Source organism: Aotus nancymaae, unplaced genomic scaffold (assembly GCF_030222135.1).
Source record: "Aotus nancymaae isolate 86718 unplaced genomic scaffold, 86718_ANA_hifiasm-v0.15.2.pri h1tg000011l, whole genome shotgun sequence".
In the NCBI taxonomy this organism is placed as follows: domain Eukaryota; kingdom Metazoa; phylum Chordata; class Mammalia; order Primates; family Aotidae; genus Aotus; species Aotus nancymaae.
The window spans coordinates 56,733,186-56,758,521 of NW_026988422.1; the positions used below are offsets into that span (position 1 = coordinate 56,733,186).

Genomic DNA, 25,336 nt, shown 5'->3' on the forward strand with positions numbered 1-25,336 from the left:
GCATTTTGTTTTCCAAATAGTGTTTTTTTGTAAGTTTATATGGACCAACCTGATACCACATTCCTTTTGAAAATAAGACAGTATCAGTATTTCATTTTCATTTGTCCTGTATTTCTACTTATGTTAATTATGAGTAAAGATACTTGTTTGGCATGTAGTTGATACAGAATGTAGTCATACATAATCAGTGTGGTTTTTCTTGTCTTAGGGACCCCAATGATTCCTGTACCAATGAGCATTATGGCTCCTGCTCCAACTGTAAGTACAACTTAAAGGAGGAATCATGAGTTATGGTAGTGCTAGTGCTTTTAAGCTAAACAGCACGATAAACTTAGATAAATTATGAGTATTTAAAAGAATAACAAGGACAGAATGAGAGCATATAGCATATGTCATTTATTTGAGTGTCATTTTCACTTAGGTGTGCATATATATAGTTGCCCCTACAGTGTGCTCCCTAAGTGGATAATTCTTTGATTTTCCTGTTGCTCTCAAGACTCTTCATATACTTGTTATTACAGATTTAGGACTTTGGCTCTTCATTGCTTTCTCATCTTGGTCCTGGGAGATGGGAGAAAGATGTGACATGTCTGATCTGTTTAAATAACGTAGGAATGATCCTTGTATTTCAGGCTTAGGGAAAGCTAGAATTTAGGGGTGGAGCAGTTCTCCTGTTTTACCACTATTTATTCAGTACCTACTGAGGGTGTTTGCTGAGTTCAGTGTCACATACAAAGATGTGTTTCTTCCCTGGAAAAGTTGGAAGTCATAAAGGGAAAATAAGACAGCAGAAATAACTGATAAAAGGCAAAATATGGGGAGAGTGCTATGGGATATTTGAATATTTTGCCACAGAATTAGCATGGATAATTGAAATTTGCTTTTATATTGGTACTGAGTACAATTGTGAAAAAACTTCTGGATATATTTGATAATTTTAAATGTTTCGTCTTTTTTTTGCGGGGAGCGCATGGAGTTTCTCTCGTTTTCCAGGCTGGAGTACAATGGCGTGGCTCACTGTAGCCTCTGCCTCCCGGGTTCAAACGATTCCCCTGCCTCAGCCTCCTGATTAGCTGGGATTACTGGCGCATGCCACCATGCCAGCCTAATAATTTGTATTTTTAGAAGAGATGGGGTTTCACCATGTTGGCCAGACTGGTCTTGAACTCCCGGCCTCAGGTGATCCGCCCATCTTAGCCTCCCAAAGTGTTGGGATTACAGGCGTGAGCCACCATGCTAGGCCTAGGGCATAATTTTTAAATGTTTAAGACATAGCCCTAGCAGGGTCTCTACTAAAAATACAAAAAATAAGCCTGGCATGGTGGCACACACCTATAATCCCAGTTACTTGGGAGGCTGAGGCAGGAGAATTGCTTGAACCCGGGAGGTGGAAGACTCCATTTCAAAAAATAAAAAACAAAAATAAAAATTATCTCTTAAAGTTTTCCTGGTTATTTTTGTTTCTTTTGTATGAAGAAAGGTAATCTAGTAGTAGAAGTATACTTGTCACAAATAAATTTGCATTAATGAAATGTGCTATGCATTTTAGGTGCTTTAGGTTAAGTATGCAAGCATGCAGAGCTTAAATAATGTGCTATATAGGGCTGGGCATGGTGGCTCACGCCTGTAATCCCAGCACTTTGGGAGACCGAGGTGGGTGGATCCCGAGGTCAAGAGATCGAGACCATCCTGGTCAACATGGAGAAACCCCGTCTCTACTAAAATTACAAAAAAAATTTAGCTGGGCATAGTGGCGCGTGCCTGTAATCCTAGCTACTCAAGAGGCTGAGGCAGGAGAATTGCCTGAACCCAGGAGGCGGAAGTTGTGGTGAGCCGAGATCGCGCCATTGCACTCCAGCCTGGAGCAAAACTTTGTCTCAAAAAAAAAAAAAAAGTGCTATATATATTTATTTAATCCTGAGGTTTTTAGCCTAATGTTAATTGTGGTAGGAAATTTAATTGCTAGATTAATTTTTATTCCCTTTCTTCAGGTCCTGGTACCCACTGTGTCTATGGTTGGAAAGCATTTGGGCGCAAGAAAGGATCATCCAGGCTTAAAGACTAAAGAAAATGATGAAAATTGTGGTCCCACTACTACTGTTTTTGTTGGTAACATTTCTGAGAAAGCCTCAGACATGCTTATAAGACAACTCTTAGCTGTAAGTTAAACTGCTTATTTTTCATGAAAAATTGTTTTATTGTTATATATTTCATACTTAAGCAGAAAGATTTTCAGTGATTGCTTTTTAAACATTTCAATCCTTCAGCAAAGGTGAAGGTAGTCCAGTGAACACACTTGTATTCTTTTCCTAGATTTATCAGTGAACATATTTAGATACTTTATGTACACATGTGTACCACACATACTTTTTTCTTGGATAATTTGAGAGTAAATTATGATATGACATTTCACCTGTGAATCCTTCATATATTTCGTAAGAGCAAGGACATTCTCTGACATAATCACAATGCCACTGTCACATGAAATTTGGCTGGGTGTAGTGGCTTTTGCCTGTAGTTGTAATCCCAGTCCTTTGCGAGACTCAGGCAGGAGGATCTCTTTAAGCTAGGAGTTCGAGGGCAGCCTGGGCAATGTATCGACACACATCTTTACAAAAAATTAAAAAATAATAGGGCCAGTTGCGGTCGCTCATGCCTATAATCCCAGCACTTTGGGAGGTTGAGGTGGGCGGATCATTTATGGTCAGGAATTCAAGACCAGCCTGACCAACATGGTGAGACCCCATCTCTACTAAAAATACAAAAATTAGCCAGGTGTGGTGTCGTGCACCTGTAATCCCAGCTACTGGGGAGGCTCAAGCAGGAGAATCCCTTGAACCTGGGAGATGGAGACTGCAGTGAGCTGAGGTTGTGCCACTGCACTCCACACTGGGTGACAAAATGAGACTCCATTTAAAAAAAAATAATAGGCCGGGCGCGGTGGCTCAAGCCTGTAATCCCAGCACTTTGGGAGGCCGAGGCGGGTGGATCACGAGGTCAAGAGATCGAGACCATCCTGGTCAACATGGTGAAACCCCGTCTCTACTAAAAATACAAAAAATTAGCTGGGCACAGTGGTGCGTGCCTGTAATCCCAGCTACTCAGGAGGCTGAGGCAGGAGAATTGCCTGAACCCAGGAGGCGGAGGTTGCGGTGAGCCGAGATCGCGCCATTGCACTCCAGCCTGGGTAATGAGTGAAACTCCGTCTCAAAAAAAAAATAAATAAACAAAAAATAATAGGCCGGGCGTGGTGGCTCACACCTGTAATCACAGCACTTTGGGAGGCCAAGGCGGGCAGATCATGAGGTCAAGAGATTGAGACCATCCTGGCCAACATGGTGAAACTCCGTCTCTACTAAAAATACAAAAATTAGCTGGGCGTGGTGGCGCGTGCCTGTAGTCCCAGCTACTCAGGAGTCCGAGGCAGGAGAATTGCTTGAACCCAGGAGGCGGAAGTTGCAGTGAGCCGAGATTGTGCCACTGCCCTGCAGCCTGGCGACAGAGCAAGACTCTGTCTCAAAAAAAGAAATAATAATAATAACAAAAGACAAGTGTGCTGGTGCCCGCCTATAGTCCCAGTTGTTCTAGAATCTGAGGTGGGAGAATTGTTGAGTCTAGGAGTTCAAGGCTGCAGTGAGCTAAGATCTGGCAGTTGCACTCCAGCCCAAGCAAGATAATTTCTAAAACAAAAAAAATACATGAAATTGATATAATATTATTAACTAATGCACATGTAGTTCATATTTAATTTTCCCAATAATGACCATAACATTAATAGTATTAGTTTTCGTCCATGATCCAGTGAAAGATTTCATTTATTTTTGAGACAGATTTGCTCTGTCACATAGGCTAAGTGTAGTGGTGTGCTCTCTGCTCACCACAAACTCTGCCTCCTATATTCAAGCGATTCTCATGCCTCAGTCTCCCAAGTAGCTGGGATTACAGACATGTGCCATGACACCTGGCTTATTTTTGTATTTTTTGTAGAGACGGGGTTTCTCCATGTTAGCCAGACTCGTCTTGAACTCCTGCCCTCAAGTGAACTGCCTGCCTTGGCTTCCCAAAGTGTTTAGATTACAAGTGTGGGCCGCCATACTTGGCTTGGGTTAATATTTTGAGACTGTGTGAGTCCTTTTCCCCAGCAACCTTAAACAATTATTTTAGCATTGACTGATTCCTTTTTAAGTTTTATTCTGAGCAGGTACAGTAATAAGTTGTTTACATTTGGTAAAAGTTGTTGATTCACTTTTTTTAACTTTAGTTTTTAAGATCTTAATCTTGATGATACATGTACATTATTAAGTGAAATAATGCTGAATGATTGTGGAATTAAAAAGTAAGGCTGGGCACAGTGGTTTACGCCTGTAATCCCAGCACTTTGGGAGGCTGAGGCGGGCGGATCTTGAGGTCAGGAATTTGAGACCACCCTGGCCAACATAGTGAAACCACGTCTCTTAAAAAAAAAAAAAAGAAACCTGGTCTCTACTAAAAATACAAAAATTACCCGGGCGTGGTTGTGGGCGCCTGTAATCCCAGCTACTTGGGAGGCTGAGGCAGTAGTCATTTGAACCTGGGAGGCGGAGGTTGTAGTGACCTGAGATCGTGCCGCTGCACTCCAGCCTGGGCAACAAAGTTAGACTTCGTCTCACACACGAAAAAAGAGGTTGGAAGAATGACTACATTCTGCACTGAGAGGACCTGCAAAGATGTCATTCTTCATCTGTATCCCAGAATCCTGTGTAGGTTCTCTGTAAGGACAAGGCCAGGGTTATCTCAACCTGTGGTTCACCTCATGAGTAGTTCAGTATGAGTCCTGCAATCCTGGCGTCCTCTGGAGACATTGTTGCCTGCTCTCCTTATGCCCCTCTCTTTGAGATGCTGGACAGTTAACTTTACACCATTCATGATTCTTGTTCCACAACTCTTACATTTAAGAAATTCCTATTCTTTTAGAAACCTGGATCTCCTGGGCACTCTCTAAGTTTTAATTAACTGGTCTGAGGATGTTTCGGGTTTCTCAGTTTTATTACTTCCATGACATTTTTGGTAATTTCAGTCTGAAGCCTGACTCCATTTTTATTCCTGAGTTTTCTCCTGGGCTTCTTTTCACTGCAGCCACAGGGCCTAATCCGGGGTCTGCAGAGACCTAGCACTTACTCTGCTCTGATGGAATTCTGGAAAGTCAGAAGGTGCCGGAGTGTAGAAATGTTTGCTCCTGTCTGCTTCTGGAAGTCTCTGTTTTGCTATGTTACTACTGCTAATGTTGTTTTCCTAGGTGTATGTGAAAAGATTCTCATCACATTATTCTCATAGAAGTGTAATTTCTGAGTCCTAGGACATACTTATCTTCAGCTTTACAAGATAATGCCACACCAATTATATTTTTGCAGCAGTGTCATGTCCAAGTTTCTATTCTTTTTTTTTTTTGAGACGGAGTTTCGCTCTTGTTACCCAGGCTGGAGTGCAATGGTGCGATCTCGGCTCACCGCAACCTCCGCCTCCTGGGTTCAGGCAATTCTCCTGTCTCAGCCTCCTGAGTAGCTGGGATTACAGGCACACGCCACTATGCCCAGCTAATTTTTTGTATTTTTAGTAGAGACGGGGTTTCTCCATGTTGACCAGGATGGTCTCGATCTCTTGACCTCGTGATCCACCCGCCTCAGCCTCCCAAAGTGCTGGGATTACAGGCTTGAGCCACCGTGCCCGGCTCAAGTTTCTATTCTTATACCTCTTTTTTAATAGTTGTTGTTTATTTAGACTTTTACGTTGTATTGTGAAATGATACCTCATTCCTATTTCAATATGCTTTTTGTTACTATTCTTCCTTAATAATTTTGGTATTATCTGTTGACATGTTATGGCAGCTGAGGCCTAAACTGTTAAAGGCCAAGGTCCCCCCAGCTTCCTTACAGGTGTTACAAGGTGACAAAGTTGTTAATAAGTGTTACTATGTAAATAGTTTGGGCAGAACTAGGTCATGTGCTATGATTGCATTTTCTTTTCTTTTCTTTTTTGTGATGGAATCTCACTCTTACCCAGGCTGGAGTGCAATGGCGTGATCTCAGCTCACTGCAACATCTACCTCCTGGGCTCAAGTGATTCTTCTGCCTCAGCCTCCTGAGTAGCTGGGATTATGGGGCGCCTGCCACCATGCCTGGCTAATTTTTGTATTTTCAGTAGAGACGGGTTTCACCATGTTTGCCAGAATGGTCTGGAACTTCTGACCTCAAGTGATCTGCCCGCCTCATCCTCCCAAAGTGCTGGGATTGTGTGGGTGAGCCACTGTGCCTGGCCCATTTTCTTATTTTAATTTTTAATTAATTAGTTAACTAGTTGTATATGTTTTTGAAACAGGGTCCTTGCTCTTTTGCACAGGCTGGAGTGCAGTGGTGCAATCATGGCTGAGCTCAAGTGATCCTCCCACCTCAGCCTCCTGAGTAGCTGGGACTACAAGTGTGCATCATCACACCTAGCTAATTTTTTTTTGTTGTTGTTTAAATCTTCTGTAGGATGGGGCCTTGCCATCTTGCCTAGGCTGGTCTGAAACTCCTGGGCTCAAGACAGAGTCACACTCTATTGCACAGTCTGGAGTGTACTGGCGTGACCTCTGCTCACTGCAACCTCCACCTCCTGGATTCCTGTGATTCTTCTGCCTAAGCCTCCTGAGTAGTGAGATTACAGGCACCCACCACCGTGTCCAGATAATTTTTGTATTTTTTAGTAGAGACGGGATTACACCATGTTGGTCTCAAACTCCTGACCTCAAGTGATCCACCTGCCTCGGCTTCCACACTGCTGGGATTACTGGCATGAGCTACTGCCCCCAGCCAGTTTCCCTTCTTTTCTAGAGCCCCTCCTGTCGGGCCCCTTTGTTTGTCTCATGTGTTCTGGTTCCTCTAAGTCTACTTTTATCGTTGGATTTATTCTGTCTTTTTTAGTATTCCCTTTATTGCTCTCCTGTGTTGGATGGTTTGGATCCTATGTCTTGCTTATGTTGACACACAGTAGCTTCCTGTTATATGGCGATGATACATCCTCTGTATATGATGTACATGGTGTATATGGGTATGTGGTTGGTAACTTTTCAGAATCTGAAGTGCTTTTTATTTTGATTATTCATGTGGCCAGTAGTTTACTTGGATATAGAATTCTGTGTTGAAGCTTATCTTCATCACATTGAAGGTGTTGCATCATTGTGTTACAGCATCTAATGATGATTTTTGGAAGTATTGGATCACTCTGAATTTTTTTTTTTTTTTTTTTTTTTTTTTGAGACAAAGTGTCCCTCTGTCACCAGGCTGGAGGTACAGTGGCACTATCTCGGTTCACTGCAACCTCCGCCTCCAGGGTTCAAGCGATTCTCCTGCCTCAGCCTCCTGAGTAGCTAGGACTATAGGCGTGTGCCACCATGCCCAACTGAATTTTGTATTTTTAGTATAGATGAGGTTTCACCATGTTGGCCAGGCTGGTTTCTTACTGTTTTGTACTGGTTCTTGGGATTTGTCCTCAACTTTACCTTCCAGACTTCAATTGAGTGAGTTAGTTAGTTAGTTATTTTATTTATTTATTTATTTATTTTGAGACGGAGTCTCGCTCTGTTGCCCAGGCTGGAGTGCAGTGGTGCAGTCTCAGCTCACTATAACCTCCACTTCCCAGATTCAAGCAATTCTCCTGCCTCAGCCTCCTGAGTAGCAGGGATTACAGGTGTGCACCACCATGCCCGGCTAATTTTTTTGTATTTTTAGGAGAGGCAGGATTTCACCCTGTTGGTCAGGCTAGTCTCAAACTCCTGACCTTGTGATCCACCCACCTCAGCCTCCCAAAGTGTTGGGATTATAGGCGTGAGCCACCACACCCAGCAGAATATTTATTTTTAATGCCATGTTTCCAGTTTCCGTTTTCTGTTGTTCTCTGAAGATTTCTCACCTACACCTTCCTCTATCTTTTTTTAACTGGACGGAACCTTATTTATTTTTTTTTTTTGAGACAGAGTCTGGTTCTGTTGCTCGGGCTGGAGTGCAGCTGCATGATTACAGCTCACTGCAGCCTGGATTTCCTGGGCTCAAGCCATCCATCTGCTTCAGCCTCCTGAGCAGCTGGGACCACTGGTGTGTGCCACCACACCTGGCTATTTTTTTATTTTTGCAGACATGGTGTCTCCCTATGTTGCCCAGGCTGGTCTTGAACTCCTGGGCTCAAGCAGTCCTTCCACTTCAGCCTCCCAAAGTGTTAGGATTACAGATGTGACCCATGCCTGGCTGCTTTTATTTTTAAAGTATAATAGTGTCCCATGGTTTAAATAACCTGCCCTCCTTCACGTTTTGGAATATTTCTCTTTATTTTACAAAACGTTGTTCTTAAAGTCTTAACTGTATCTCCATTTTCTTTTCCCAAGTTATTTTTGCATACTGTATCAACCGTTTTCCCATGTTAAAAATCCTCTATAAATTTATATGTATTGTTTCAAAACATTTCTTTATAGGTTCTTTATAATATTTACTTGAATTTATTATAGTTTTAGCCATTCTAATTTTAGGCACTTAGGTTTGTGTATTTATTTTGGTAGTATAAGTAGTGGTGCAAAACTTCTAATTTATTGAAAGGTAAAGAATTTTCTGCAAATGAAGAATCAGTAAGAATTTATATTTTTCTTAAAATGATGTGTTGTCCATTTCTTTCATGTGTTCAGTTTGTGGAAATTGGGGAAATTTTCACAAATGTAGTTGCTGGTTTTTTCTTTTATGTTTTTTCCCCCTAGTAGAAATACAGTTTTGCTTTTACATTAAAAATTATTTTGTTAAATGATAGCAATCTTTTTGTTTTGTTTTCTTTTTAAGAAATGTGGTTTGGTTTTGAGCTGGAAGAGAGTACAAGGTGCTTCCGGAAAACTTCAAGGTAGGTCATTTTTTCCTATTTGTTGAAATCACTTTCACCTGTGTGCTTAAATCACTTTGCATGACTTACTCTCATTGTCTTTAACAGTGAGACTCATTAGCATTCTTTATCTTCTTTTTTATTGAAATAGGATTAAAAGGCAGTTTGGGAAAATATTGGCTGAGAGTTAAGATCAGAAGAAGGAAAAAGGTAACAGGAAGGAGACAGGAAAGGAAAAAATTAAAATTGCTCTATGACTTTTTTTTTTTTGGAGACAGAGTCTCTGTCACCCAGGCTGGAGTGTAGTGGCACCATCTTGGCTCATGCAATCTCTGCCTCCCAGGTTCAAGAGTTCCCTCCTGCCACACCTCCCAAAGTGCTGGGATTACAGGTGTCAGCCACTGCTCCCAGCCATGGTCTGTTAACTTTTGAAGGCAATCTGTACTTTTAATGGCTAATTGTGTTTCAACTGTACTCTTAACTCATTTCTTCCTCTTTATATTGTTTGAAAGCAAATCTCAAGCATCCCATGAGTTTCTATGGCTTTTTTTTTTGAGACGAAATTTAGCTCTGTCACCCAGGCTGGAATGCAGTGACGCCATCTTGCCTCACTGCAGCTTTTGTCTCCCAGGTCCAAGTGATTCTACTGCCTCAGCCTCCTGAGTAACTGGGATTACAGGCATGCACCTCCAGGGCTGGCTAATTTTTGTATTATTAGTAGAGGCATCGTTTTACTATATTGGCCAGGCTGGCCTCTAACTTGACCTGAAGTGATCGGCCCACCTTGGCCTCTCAAAGTGCTGGGATTACAGGTGTGAGCCAATGTGCTCGGCCTTCACGAGTTTCTTTGTAAATATTTTAGCGTGTGTCTCTTAGAGATAAGGGCTTGTAAAACACATATCTACAATATTAGCTAATACAATTCTAAGACCTAAACAAAATTTTAAGACCTAAACGAACTATTTTTCTTTTCTTTTTTTTTTCCTTTTGAGACAGTCTCGCTCTGTCACACAGTCTGAGAGTGTAGTGGCATGATCTTTCCTCACTACAGCCTCCACCTCCCAGGTTCAGGCAATTCTCCTCTCTCAGCCTCCTAAGAAGCTGGGACTACAGATTTGTGCCACCATGTCTAGTTAATTTTTGTAGAGATGAGGTTTTGCCATGTTGGCCAGACTGGTTTTGAACTTCTGACCTCAGGTGATTCACCTGCCTTGGCCTCCCAAAGTGAGCTGTCATGCCTGGCCTCTTTTTTTTTATATCATTAAGTATTCAGTCAGTATTAGAAGTCTCGTGTCGTATGTGTGTCAAATGTCAGGTTTTTTTTTCTTTTTTCTTTCTTTCTTTTTTTTTTTTTTTTTTTTTTTAGACAGCGTCTTACTCTATTTCTCAGGCTGGAGTACAGTGGCGTGACCTCGGCTCACTGCAACCTCCACCTCCCAGGTTCAAGCGATTTTCCTGCCTCTGCCTCTGTAGTAGCTGGGATTATAGGCGTCTGCCACCACGCCTGGCTAATTTTTGTATATTTAGTAGAATTGAGATTTCACCATGTTTGCCAGACTGGTCTCGAACTCTTGACCTCAGATGATCCACTTACCCCAATGTTGGTATTATAGGCATGAGCCCATATGAGACCTATGCCTGGTCTCAAATGTCAATTTTTTAAATAGTCCATTTGATTCAGGATCTATATTAAGTTCACACATTGCAACTAGTTGGCAATTTAAGTCCCTTAATATTTTATTATTAGCACCATCTTCTAACCAACTGAACTAACTGGCCATACTTTTAATATTTTAAATTATTCTATTTCTTATTTTCCTTGCAGTTTATTTGTTGAAGAAACTGGGTCATTTGTGCAGTAGCATTTGTTGAGTTGAGTTTTGCCAGATGCTGCTCCAGTAGTATAATTTGCCATGAATTTGTCCTCTCTATTTTCTGTAAACTAGTTAGTAGTTGAACCTTGATGTGTGCTTTTTTTTTATGCTTTTATTCTAGCATCTCATAGCAAGAATACTGTAAAGGTAGTATTCTTCCATCAGGGGACACATGTGAGATTGTCTTTTTTGTGTTTGTAATAGCATCAGTGTTGCCAGTGCCTAGGTTGATGAATTCATTGGGAAGTAATTAATCAGTAGTCTGTTTTGAAGAATTCTGTCATTCTTTCACTGAGGAACAATAAATCTTCATATGTTAACAGAATGCTTCTCTGTGGAGAAACTTGCCCCTGCATCTACTGTTTGGTTACTTAGAGGTATTTTTGTTGTTGTTGAGACTGAGTTTTTTGCTCCTGTTGCCCAGCCTGGAGTGCAATGGCGCAGTCTCAGCTCACTGTGACTTCAGCCTCCCAAGTAGCTGGGATTAGAGGCGCTCACCACCACGCCCGGCTAATTTTTTGTACTTTTAGTAGAGGCAGGATTTCGCCATGTTTGCCAGTCTAGTCTTGAACTCCTCACCTCTCAGCTGATCCACCCACCCTGGCCTCCCAAAGTGCTGGGATTATAGGCTTGAGCCACCACGCCCGGCATAGAGGCATATTTAACAGGAAAGGCAGGATAAATGCCCTGACTTTCTTTAAGTAATAAGTTGGTATCTTCAGCATTTTCTAACAATGACTGATTTTCTTTTTTCTTTTAAATTATTGTGAACTTATGAATTGAAGCATATTTAATGTTACTGTGTTTAATATGGATTCATTATAGTTATTATCACCATTAAAGCTTAACTTAAAATTGTCTCTGCACTTTACATCTCCAGTGGTTTTGACATGACCCTAAATGCCTTTGACAGCTTCTTTGTTATCTGGTTTGACAAGTTGTTCTAAGCTCATCTAGTATGATAGTTTTTCTGCCCCAGATTTAGAATCAGCCATTTCTCCAGGGGAGATTGTTTTGAAGATCACGGTCTGGGCACCAGGTGCACTCATTGTAACAGCGGTTTGGTGTTTGCTTTTTTTTTTGAGTCAGAGTTTCGCTCTTGTTAGCTAGACTAGAGTGCAATGGCACGATCTTGGCTCACCGCAACCTCCGCCTCCTGGGTTCAAGCAATTCTCCTGCCTCAGCCTCCCAAGTAGCTTGGACTACAGGCACACGCCACCATGCCCAGCTAATTTTTTTTTGTATTTTTAGTAGAGACGGGGTTTCACCATGTTGACCAGGATGGTCTCGATCTCTTGACCTCGTGATCCACCCGCCTCGGCCTTCCAAAGTGCTGGGATTATAGGCATGAGCCACCGTGCCCAGCCAGCGTTTGCTTTTGGGTTTTTCCAGTGCACACTAATTCAGATTCAGGACTAAAAGGTTTTTTTTTATTTAACCTGTTCTGTCGTATCTCCTTTTTCCTCACACTGAGTTACCCGAGTTTCAAGGCCATTGGGGATGATAAAATATTAAATAATTGCTGAGTTGCTTTATTTCACATTGCCCATAGAACAGTTTCACAGTAGGAACATTGACACTATCATCAGAAATATGATCATTTAAAGTTACTTTTTTTTTTTTTTTTGAGACAGGGACTCTCTGTTACCCAGCCTGGAGTGCAGTGGCGTGATCTCAGCTTACTGCAACCTCCGCCTCCTGGGTTCAAGCAGTTCTCCTGCCTCAGTCTCCCTAGTAGCTGGGACTATAGGCGTGCACCTGTAGTTTTAGTAGAGATGGGGTTTCCCCATGTTGGACAGGCTGGTCTCAAACTCCTGACCTCAGGTGATCCGCCTGCCTCTGCCTCCCAAAGTGTTGGGATTACAGGTGTGAGCCACCATGCCTAGCCTAAAAGTACTTTTTTGAGGGGCATATCTGTTTGTCTTTATGGTATATCACACTGAAAATATTATAGTCAAATTTACTATTTTAATATCGGTAGTCCTTTTCTGTGTCATGTCATTAACTGTATATTTCAGTTTATTTGATTTTATTTTCAGTTTTTTGGTTGCTCTTCTTAGACTTACTATCTCTGTTAAAGTCATCTTAATAGTGAGATTGACTAATTAATAAAAGGAAATAGATATAAGCAAAATAGACTGGTAACTAGGATGGATACAAGATCACTAATTCTGTAATTTAACATCTCAGAGGTGAAAAGTGTGTTATGTTCCAGCAGTCTGTTCTTATTTGTGGCTATTTGGAAGTTTAAATAGGGTGAATTTATGAAACTATTGATTCTTTTTAATAATGAAATTCACTGACTCTGCTAAATAGTTTATCAGAGCTTGTAATCGGTAGCAATTTTTCTGATTTGAATTTTTCTTCTCTGTTTTTCTCTTTTCTTCCCTCCTTTGGTTGTTTGAGGGTACTAAAAGTGAAATGGTTATCAAAGGGAACTGGTGGATGGGGTGGAATGATGAATTGAATGGTCTGTATTATAACATTTGGACTCTAGTGATTCTGCTTTTCTGTAATTTCTTTTTTTTTTCTTTTTTTCTGCAGCCCCAGCTGTTGTATATAATTTCTTTTTCTTTTGTAAGTGGATTGATACTTCACTAATTCTTTCCATCCATTGCTAGCTTTCGGATTCTGTGAGTACAAGGAGCCAGAATCTACTCTCCGTGCACTCAGATTATTACATGACCTGCAAATTGGAGAGAAAAAGCTACTTGTTAAAGTTGATGCAAAGACCAAGGCACAGCTGGATGAATGGAAAGCAAAGAAGAAAGCTTCTAATGGGGTATGTTTTCTGTTGTGTTATCTTTTCTAGGCCAACCTGTGCTGTTTCAGTGTAATGCTTCTCATTATAAATGAATCTAATGTGGGGGCTTCACAAGATGATTATGTATGTGCTTGTGGCTTAAATGCAGGAGGGTATTTTATAGTTTGTGGTTATTTTAAGTCTTATCTACCCATAGTGGGTGGATGACTGTTGGTTTGCTTGTTCCAGGTTGGGATGAAGGTAGTAAGGGAGGCTGGACAAGGTTAACTTGCCAGAGAAAACACTGGTACAGACTATTCCAAACAGAGCTAATTCATTAAGGCAGCTTTGTAAGTAAGTACAAACTATATTTCAACCTACACAATTTTTATTAGTTGCCATCTCTTATAGAAGTACACCGATTCTAAAACGAATGAAAGTCTGATTACTTGCCTTAGCTGGAGGGGCTTTATTCAAGCTATGCTAAGTGAAGCTAAAATAAAGGAAATTGTTATATATTGTATTGTAATGTATACATTATTACCCCCTCTCAACAAAATGAAACACAGCTAAAACTTGAGTGTATATTTCATTGATTTCTCTTCTTAGTTCCTTTTTGGCATCTCATCCTCAACCAATCTAAAATAGATTTATTATTACCTTCGCCCAACGTAGACAAAACCAGAAAATCGCTGTCATCAGATTTTTATTATCTTTCAAAATAGAAACAGCTTTTTACTGGGTGCAGTGGCTCACACCTGTAATCCCAGCACTTGGAGAGGCAGAGGCGGGTGGATCACCAGAGTTTGAGATGGAGTCTTACTCTCTTGCTCAGGCTGGAGTGCAGTGACTTCCTGGGTTCAAGTGATTGTCCTGCCTCAGCCTCTCAAGTAGCTGGGATTACAGGCGCCTGCCACCATGCCCAGCTACTGATCTGCCTACCTCGGCCTCCCAAAGTGCTGGGATCACAGGCCTGAGCCACGGTGCCCAACCAGCGTTGCCTATATTTTTAAAACATAAGTATAATTTTATCAAGCTCTTGCTTCTTATGTGAGACCCATCCTTAATGGTTTTGGATTTCTTACAGAATAAACCCTCTTATCCTCCCATCACCCCTTTTGGTGTTTTGTTTTTTTTTTTGAGACAGAGTCTTGCTCTGTTGCCCAGGATGGAGTGCAGTGGCGAAACTTTGCCTCATTGCAACCTCTATCTCCTGAGTTCAAGCGAGTCTCCTGCTTTGGCCTCCCGAGTAGCTGGGATTATAGCCGCCACCATGCCCAGCTAATTTTTGTGTTTTTAGTAGAGACTGGATTTCTCCATGTTACCCAGGCTGGTCTGGAACTCCTGACCTCAGGTATTCGCCAGCCTTGGCCTCCCAAAGTGCTGGGATTACAGGCGTGAGTCACTGTGCCCAACCATAAAGCCTCTATTTTTAGGATGATATTCAAGGCTTGCTCCAGTCCACCTTTCTAGCTTCCTTCTTCCCTGCCTCTGCACATACTACTGCATGTACCCCTACAGTCTTCCTTTTTGCTTTGCTGGCATCTCATGTCTTTGTTGCCTATCCAGGCTCCCTGTTGAAATTCTATCCATACTTATAATTAACATGTTCCTTGATTCATATAGACTTTGTCATTTCCTCTTAGACAGAATTAAGTCCTTTGTTCCCATATAAAGCAGATTTTTATAGCTGAATGTGTCTGCTTTTTAGTGTATATTGTTTATATCTCTCTTTTCACAGCCCCTTGTAACCCTTCTCATTCCCATATCCTCTTTCAACACCCATCACTGATTACAGATAGAAAGGGTGATAAGTTTGGGGGCTGTCTCTTTAATCTTGGACCTCCACAGCACCTAGTATAGTGTCTTGCCTAAAGCGAAGATGGAATTAACATTTATTAACAGTTGCAGTTATGTTGCTTATCTGTCAGTCTTACTGTCCTCACCCTGCTTTATAAGGAAATTATATTTTATTTCAAATCAGCAATATTGCCTGTCACATTACTAAAACCTCAAAAACCAGAAATATTTGCAATAAGAATTTTCAGGTTTGCCTTGTTGTGATAACTATATACTAACTATTCGAAAGTATGGATTTAATATCTTCAAAGTGTTCTGATTTGCTAGGACTCACTGTTTTCTTGTGTTTAGTCTTTAGTTTGTGAGGTCATTTAAGTTGTAGCATTTGCAAATGTTATACTGAAAAACTCTGAAAATGAAATCACTGTAATACATATTTTTACAAATAAGGAAGTGCACAATTGTGTGACTTTGCATTTCTTGCTTGCTTTTTTGGATGGGGTTTGCGGCATGATCTCTGCTCCCTGCAACCTCCTATTCCCAGGCTCCAGTGATCCTCCTGCCTCAGCTGGGACTACAGGTGTGCACCACCATGCCTGGCTGAGTTTTGTATTTTTTATTGAGATGGGGTTTCACAGTGTTGTCCAGGCTGGCCTTGAACTCTGGGCTTAAGTGATCCACCTACCTCAACCGTTCAAAGTGCTGGGATTACAGGCAGGAGCCACTGTGCCCAGCCTGCATTTCTTGTATAATCAGCATTAGCCAGAGTAATCACACTTTAAATCTGTTGATCTTCAAGAAAAGCAATGTGTGACCAGGTGTGGTGGCTCACACCTTTAATCCCAGCACCTTGAGAGTCTGAGGTTGGAGGATCACCTGAGGTCAGGAGTTTGAGACCAGCGTGGCCAACATGGTGAAACCTCGTCTCTACTAAAAAAGGAAATACAAAAATTAGCTGGATGTGGTGGTGCACACCTGTAATCCCAACTACTTGGGAGGCTGAGGCAGGAGAATCACTTGAACCCAGAAGGTGGAGGTTACAGTGAGCTGAGATTGTACCACTGCACTCTAACCTTGGTTACAGAGTGAGACTCTGTCTTAAAAAAAAAAAAGAAAAAGCAAAGCAACATGCGATAAAGTCACATAGAATAATTATTTTCAATAAAATGAAATTAAAATGATTGTCAGGTGTCACTTATATGATTTATTGTTCTGTTATATGTGTATTGCTGGGTGCCCTTTGGCTTCGTGCCTAGAGGTACTTGAAGTCATAGGATAAACGTCATATTTTCCTGGAGTGTCAATTTTACTCAACAGTATAGGTTAAAAAACCATTCTATCTGATGTAAAAAAAATTTTTCAAATAACTTAGGCAAATATTACTATATAGTGGAGTAGATTAGAGATTTACTATGTTTTTTTTGTTTTGTTTTGTTTTTTTAAGGGTAGAGGGGCATGGAGGGAGGGAAGAAAGCCTGAGAGTGAGAGATTGGAGGGACAGGGCTGGGGGTAGGAGGGAAGATGGTAGGGACAAGACTGGTGGCCACCACCACCATGATTTTTCTTTCTTTCTTTTTTTTGAGACAGAGTTACGCTCTTGTTGTCCAGGCTGTAGTGCAATGGCGCAATCTTGGCTCACAGCCACCTCCCTCTCTTGGTTTCAGCCATTCTCCTGCCTCAGCCTTCCAAAGCTGGGATTACAGGCATCTGCCACCACACCTGGCTAATTTTGTATTTTTAGTAGAGTCAGAGTTTCTCCATGTTGGTCAGGCTGGTCTCAAACTCCCAACCTCAGGTGATCCTACTGCCTTGGCCTCCTAAAGTGCTGGTATTATAGGCACGAGCAACCACGCCAGCCATGCTTTTTCAATATAAAAATATGATATGGTGATTGTTTTTTATTCTTGTTCATTGATTAGTTGGAGAAGTTTAGAAAGCTGTTACTTAAGTAGAGGATAGGAGAATGAGACATTGAAAACCCTTTGTGTTGCTTTATTGGGCATTTTCCTCTGAGGCAGAAGAGAAAACAATTAGTTCCATATTTCTCATTGACTTAAAAGAAAACATGAGTATGTCTAGGAGAGCAACATATTTTTCATGATCCAGTATTTTAAACTTTTTTTATGTCTTTTTTTTTCCTTTTTATCTGAATTCCTTCCTCATGAATTTTATTTCTTTTTTTTTAATGAGGCGGGGTCTTGCTATGTTGCCCAGGCTGGTGTTGAACTCCTGGGCTTAAGCAGTTCTGCTTTGGCCTCCCAAAGTGCTGGGTTTACAGGCATGAGCCACTGGGCCCAGCCAGATTCAGAATTTTAAGAGGAATTTTGGGCATGTGTAAGGTGCCTTGTCTAATAACTTGACTGAGCATTTTAATTTAGGTTTTGCACAATTTGTAGGAGTAACTTTTTCTCTCTCTCTCTTTTTTTTTTTTTTTTTCCTGAGGCAGTCTTGTTTTGTCGCCAGGTGCCAGGCTGGAGTGCGGTGATGCAATCTTGGCTTACTGCAACCTCCACCTCCCAGGTTCAAGCAGTTCTCCTGCCTCAGCCTCCCAAGTAGCTGGGACTACAGGAGGAGCAACTTTTTATTTTTCTGTTTCTTATTGGCCTTTAGTGGTAGAAGTATTCAGTGTACGGTGACCATGCTGATTTAGTTGATATCTTATTGCTTTCTGGCTATCCAGCAAAATCCATATAGGAGACAGTGTATCTGCTTATGTGTCACAAGTCGTGGTTGTTAACCGTATATTCAAGAATGGACACTGACAAGTGCTGGAAACAGATATTTTCTGGAAAGAATCTTTTAATAGAGGACAGCTGCTCCAGGTGAACATCTTTGTCTGGAAATTAGTCTCGTTGAGTCTACATTTTCTCAAAACAAAGAACTCTGCATTTGCTTTTTTTTTTTTTTTTGGAGATGAAGTTTCACTCTGTCGCCTAAGCTGGAGTGCAGTGGCATGATCATGGCTTACTGCAACCTCAGCCTCCTGAGTAGCTGGGATTACAGGCGTGCGCCACCACGCCCAGCTAACTTTTGTATTTTTAGTGAAGACAAGGTTTCACCATATTGGTCAGGCTGGTCTCGAACTCCTGACCTTGTGATCCACCCACCTCAGCCTCCCAAAGTGCTGGGATTACAGGTGTGAGCCACCAAGCCTGGCTGCTTAAGTTTTTTAAAAGGTTTGTACTTTGGATTCTAGAACTCAGTGCCAAAGAATGAGTCTAGCAAAGCTGTTTAACTTCACAACTACTAGCTTTACTATTGAAATTTTAATTTCTCTGTAATAGGTGGGCCATGTAAACATTGTAGGTGATTGGACTGGGCGCGGTTGCTCAGGCCTATAATCCCAGCACTTTGGGTGGCCGAGGCGGGTGGATCACGAGGTCAAGAGATCAAGACCATCCTGATCAACAAGGTGAAACCCTGTCTCTACTAAAAAAATAAAAAAATTAGCTGGGCATGGTGGTGCATGCCTGTAGTCCCAGCTACTCGGGAGGCTGAGGCAGGAGAATTGCTTGAACCCAGGAGGCGGAGGTTGCGGTGAGCCGAGATCGCGCCATTGCACTCCAGCCTGGGTAACAAGAGTGAAACTCCATCTCAAAAAAAAAAAAAAAAAAAATTATAGATGATCTGTCAGCTTCCTATATGGCTGAACTCTTCACTTTTTGCTTCTTTGCTTCCCATTGTTACTGAATATGAGGGTTTGTGTGTGTGTGTGTGGTTTTTTTTTGTTTGTTTGTTTGTTTTTTTTTGGTCAGATGGAGTCTCACTCTTGTTGCCCAGGCAGTGCAATGGTGCAATCTTGGCTTGCTGCAACCTCCGCCTCCTAGTTTCAAGCGCTTCTCCTGCCTCAGTCTCCTGAGTAGCTGGGATTACAGGAGCCTGCCACCATGCTTGGCTATTTTTTTTTTTTTGTATTTTTACTAGAGAAGGGGTTTCACCATGTTGGCCAAGCTAGTCTTATAAACTCCTGATGTCAGGTGAACCACCCACCTCGGACTCCCTGTAATCCCTGGGATTACAGGTGTGCCCCGCCATCTGGTTTCTGAAGTACAAGGCAAAAAACAGGAAATCTAAAAATCATATGATCGATGTCCCCGAGATATAGCTTTAGATGAAACTTACCAGTCTATGGAGTGGTCTTTTTAACCTGCTTATCTACCATGATCAGGTTATTTTTTGTTTGTTTTTTGTTTTTGTTTTTGAGATCGTGTCTTGCTCTGTTGCCCAGGCTGGAGTGCAGTGGCATGATCTCGGCTTACTGCAACCTCTGCCCCGCAGGTTCAAGCAATTATCCTGCCTCAGCCTCCTGAGTAGCTGGGACTACAAGTGCATGCCGCTACGCGTGGCTAATTTTTGTATTTTAGTAGAGATGGGGTTTCATGATGTTGCCCAGGCTGGTTGAGAACTTCTGAATGCAGGCAGTCTGCCTGCCTGGGTCTCCCAAAGTGCCGGGATTATAGGCATGAGCCACTGCGCCCAGCCTATTTTTGCTTTTGTTTGTTTGTTTGTTTAATATTAGTAATCAGTTAAATATTGGGTCAATAAACTTTTCTTCTAAAAATGTGAGTGAGTTAATTCCAAATGCTTTCTCTCTAATTCAGGTAAAATAGCCATATTGATATTTAAATTTTGGTTTACAGTAGAAACAAAAATCTAGGGGCTATAAGGATTTTTATATAAGTAGGCCTTTAGGATTATAACTCTACTTTTATCCCTGTATTTAGAAAAGTATAGAGACGTGAATGGCTGAGGGAAGGGAATTCAGAATATAGCGGACATGCTAACAACAGACCGGGTGCTTTGTAATAAGGTGTGTTTTTATATATTGAGTTTAGGTCTCAACAGGCAGGTGTTACGGTTTGAAATAACCCTGTATGCTTCAAGATAGGAGGTTTCAGTGCCAAGGTACTGGAGGGCCAGCTCATTTAAAACCTTCAGAGAAGCAATTTATTATTTTTATTTGTTTTTTAAGACAATCTTGCTCTGTCACGCAGGCTAGAGTGCAGTGGTATCATCATAGTTCACTGCAGCTTTGAATTCCTGGGCTCAAGTGATCCTCCCACCTCAGCCTCTCTAGTAGCTGGGACTACAGGTGTGAGCCACCACACTCAGCTAATTTTTTTATTTTTATTTTTTACTAGAGACAAGGGCTTGCTGTGTTGCCTAGGCTGGTCTTAAACTCCTGGCCTGAAGCGATCTGCTCATCATGGCCTCCCAAAGTGTTGGAATTATAGTCATGAGTCACTGTACTTGGCCCACAATATACATAACAAAGGAACATATCACCATAATTGTAGCTTGCTATATTGTTGGTAAATAATTTTAATAGTTCTAATTACAGTCCTTGGGTAAATCATCTTCCTTATCCAAGATGCTAAGTACAAAGTTTGCTACAAAGAAGATTGGATGAAAAGACAGGTTTGAGAAAGTAAGAAACTTAGAGGGGTTAGTTTATAATAACACATAATGCCTTATATTGAAGTTATTTGTGTCATACATAACCCATCTCTTACTCTGTAGTGGTATAGCTTGAGGAGAAGAGAGCGTTTTTCAGTTTGAATTTTATTCCATCTAAGTGCAGGCTCTTTCTCACAGTATGCTCTTAAGAATTTGTTGGCCGGGCGTGGTGGGTCACGCCTGCAATCCCAGCACTTTGGGAGGCCGAGGCAGGCAGATCACAAGATCAAGAGATCGAGACCATACTGGCCAACATGGTGAAACCTTGTCTTTACTAAAAATACAAAAAATAGCCGGGCATGGTGGCACGTGCCTGTGTTCCCAGCTACTCGGGAGGCTGAGGTGGAAGAATCGCTTGAACCCAGGAGGTGGAGGTTGCAGTGAGCCGAGATTGCGCCACTGCACTCCAGCCTGGCGATAGAGCAAGACTCCATCTCAAAAAAAAAAAAAAAGAATTTGTTGAGCAAATTAATTTAAGAAATAAATGTTTGTTGAATATATATCCATTAAGACAGCTTTCAAATGCTGGTGGTCAAGTTATAAAGTTACCGCTAAATTATATTGTTAAGGAGTCACAAGGCATGAAACTCACCTTGAGTAGAGTTGCATGCATTATGACCAAGAGCTAGGCATGTATGTGCATGCGCATGAACATGGTTCTTGTAGGTATCTGAAAATGTGCACAGTGTATGTTTACCAAGTAAGTTGTTAAAACCTTTGGAGCATGCACAAGAATAGTAGCACATTAGAAGCCAATAATTTTTCCCCACAAAGAGGGAACAATCTAGACTTCTTAGAGAATTATTAATAAAGTCCTACAAATAGGTTACTTTGGTTCCTTCTTAATGTTGTAAGCCTATAGTTTCCATAAGTGGTATTAACACAGTATAAGAACTTAGAGAAGGCAAATGGAAAGTAAGCTATCATTTCAGTCCCTAAACTCCCGATTCTTGCATTTTTGTGTATTTAGCAATCTGATGTTTTTGTTTGTTTAACGTACATGTAATTTTGCTTATTCTATGCAGTAGCTATCACAATGTACTTAAAATTGTATTTTGCTTTTACTACGTAACTGAATTTTCTACTGATTCGTATATATTTAAAAGAATTAACTATTACATACAGTTATTTAGTAATTGCTATTTGTGTATCTCTTAAGCAAAACAGTCTGAAAAATTGTGAATGCTTTGCAGATGTGTTGTATAAGTGTGCTAGTCCTGAAATTTAGGGGCCAGGGTGTTTTAGCTATTAAGAAAGAAAATGAAAATGAACTAGTATCTCAGGAAAACTGAAATAAAATAAATGAAGCTTAGTTTTGTGATGTTAAGAACAAAACCATCTCCGTGTTTAATAGGACTACAGAGATGCTTTTGAGAAAACATGTTTGTTTATTAACTCTTCTTGTAGAATGATTTTTATTTTCCTGCTTGATTTTTCTTTCCCCTGAATTTGCTGTTTTGTTTTAGAATGCAAGGCCAGAAACTGTCACTAATGACGATGAAGAAGCCTTGGATGAAGAAACAAAGAGGAGAGATCAGATGATTAAAGGGGCCATTGAAGTTTTAATACGTGAATACTCCAGTGAGCTAAATGCCCCCTCACAGGAATCTGATTCTCACCCCAGGAAGAAGAAGAAGGAAAAGAAGGAGGACGTATGTGTTCTGACAACATATCATTTCTACAGTTTGTTTTTTATGATACTACTCTTAAGCCCTGATTACATGTCAGATTTTGAAGGGAAAGCAGAGTAAATAGGATTTATTAAATAAGTAGCAGTATACAGATTGAAAGAAAATGTTTGGTTCTCTTAAACTCATTTTTTTAGGGGGATAAACTTAGAGAAATTACAAGGACTATTAGTTTTAAAATATTGGAAGTATTTTATATGGCATCAAAAAGTATTACAGGCAGGGCATGGTGGCTCATGCCTGTAATCCCAGCATTTGGGAAGCCGAGGCAGGTGGATCACCTGAGGTCAGAAGTTTGAGACCAGCCTGGCCAACGCAGTGAAACCCCATCTCTACTAAAAATACAAAAATTAGCCAGGCACAGTGGCCCGCACCTGTTATCCTAGCTTCTCAGGAGGCTGAGACAGGAGAATCGCTTGAACCCAGGAAGTGGAGGTTGCAGTAAGCCAAGATTGCGCCATTGCACTCCAGCCTGGGTGACAAGAGTGAAATTCCATCTCAAAAAATATATATGTTCATATATTTCTTTAATAATATACTTCATTATATATATAATTTATAATAAAGTATATTATTAAAGAAATATAAACTATATATATATAATAAAGTATATTATTAAAGAAATTTATGTGTATGTATATAGTGAGACTTCTGCATGTGAGTTCCACATAATATGGATTCAGCCAACCTCAAATTGAAAATATTAGGGGGAAAAATTAAAAATAGCAATATAACAAAAAAATGCAGTTTAGTAAATATTTACATCGTGTTTATGTTCTATGGGCATTAATGTAATCTATAGATGTTTTAAAGTTTATGGGAGAATGTGCATAGGTTATATGCCATTGTTTATAAGAGACTTAAGCATTTGTGGATTTTGGTATATGTGGGGGCTCCTGGAATTAATCCCCTCAGATACCAAGGAATCACACACACACACACACACACACACACACACACACACACACACACAATATAGGAGGTTTCTATATACTATAAACTAGGTTTATATATACTAAAAACCAGGATTCTGTAAAATAGGTACACACACACGCATATGTATACTATAATATATGTATAGTATACATATATAGAACCTCCAACGCCTCGGCTCAAGTGATCCTCCTGCCTCAGCCTCCTGAAGTGCCAGGATTACAGTCGTGAGCCACTGAGCCCAGCCCTTAATTTTACTTTTGTTTTCCTGTGGTTGTTATGTCTCCACTGTAAGCAAGAAACCAGATCTCATTCACTGAAGATTTCCACCCACTCTCGATTTTTTAGCTGCCTTTTCTTTAGAAACTATGTCGCATTCCCCTCCCTGAACAATAATGGTATTGAACATCAAACTGGACGTTTCTGAAAGAGTAGTACAATTTGAAATGTTCCTACTCAGTGAATTGATTGCTATCTCTTTGTCCCCCTATGCTAATTGAACAGTGGGCAATCCAGGTTGAAAGAAAAGGTTTGGTTTTTTTACACTTATTTCCTTTGGATAAACTTAGATAAGTTTTAGGAAATATTATTTTTAAAATATTGACATATTAATTTTAAAATATTGAAAGAAGGCCGGGCGCAGTGGCTCACTATAATCCCAGCACTTTGGGAGGCTGAGGTGGTCAGATCTCGAGGTCAAGAGATCAAGACCATTCTGGCCATGGGGAAACCCCGTCTCTACTCAAATACAAAAAATTAGCCAGGCGTGGTGGCGCGTGCCTGTAGTTCCAGCTACTCAGGAGGCTGAGGCAGGGGAATCACTTTAACCCAAAGGCTGAGATCGTGCCACTGCACTCCAGCCAGGTGACAGAGCGGCAAAAATAAAAAAATGCTGGAAGAAGCCAAGAGTGGTGGCTGACACATGTAGTCCCAGCAATTTGGGAAGCTGAGGCTGGAGGATTACTTGAGCCCATAAGCTTGGTGTAGCCTGCACTACAGAGTAAGAAAAAGAAATCCCTCTGGGCATGGTGGCTCATGCCTGTAATTCTAGCACTTTTAGGAGGCTGCTGCAGGTGGATCACTTGAGTTCAAGAGTTCAAGGCCAGCTTGGCCAACATGGTGAAACCCTGTCTCAACTAGAAATACAAAAATTAACCGGGCGTGGTGGCCAGCACCTGTAATCCCAGCTACTGGGGAGGCTGAGGCAGGATAATCAGTTGAGCCCTGGAGCGGGAGGTTGCAGTGAGCCGAGATCGCACCACTTCAGTCCAGCCTGGGTGAAAGAGCAAGATGTGGTCTCAAAAATAAATTAATTAATATAACAACAACAAAAAAAAAACCCAAAATATTTTAAGTGTTTTGTTTTATTTATTTATTTTTTTTTTTGAGACAGGGCCTTGCTCTGTCACCCAGACTGGAGTGCAGTAGCATAGTCAGGCTCACTGTAGCCTTGAATACCCAGCCTAAAGTGATCCTTCTGCCTTAGCCTCCTGAGAAGCTGGGACTGTAGGCTTGTGCCACCATACCCAGCTAATTCTTGTATTTTTTGTAGAGATGGGGTTTCACCATGTTGCCCAAGTTGGTGTCGAACTCTTGGGCTCAAATGATCTGCCTACTTCAGCCTTCCAAAGTGCTGGGACTATGAGTGTGTGCCATTGCACCTGGCTTAACATGTTTTATATGCGTGCATTATGTCATAAAAAAGTGCTACACAGTATATATATTAAAACTGGTTATGAAGGGATGGTTACAGTTTACATTATTTTACAGTTCAGTGCCTTTTTTGGACATCTTCAGTTTTCTTTGTGGCTAAATACATTTTTATTATTTGGCAGGTATTTCCTCATTTGGTCATAGAATTTTTCTAATGAGGTGTATTCTATTAGGAATGGTAATTGGTAGGGTTAGTAAGGAGGAGGGTAATTGAGGCCTATAGAGTTTGTTCTTCCTATTTCTTCATTAATGGG

At 41.0% G+C, this 25,336-nt stretch overlaps 1 protein-coding gene across 1 annotated transcript in view; it reads left to right on the top strand.

The window, feature by feature from the left end:
- RBM25 (RNA binding motif protein 25) overlaps window positions 1-25,336 on the top strand; it is a 63,574-nt gene that overhangs the window by 13,296 nt on the left and 24,942 nt on the right. Inside the window, exons 3-7 of the mRNA XM_012438172.3 lie at window positions 209-258; window positions 1,992-2,159; window positions 8,838-8,895; window positions 13,370-13,530; window positions 22,215-22,400. Coding sequence (XP_012293595.1) covers window positions 209-258; window positions 1,992-2,159; window positions 8,838-8,895; window positions 13,370-13,530; window positions 22,215-22,400 — 623 coding nt within the window. The remainder of the gene's footprint in view (window positions 1-208; window positions 259-1,991; window positions 2,160-8,837; window positions 8,896-13,369; window positions 13,531-22,214; window positions 22,401-25,336) is intronic.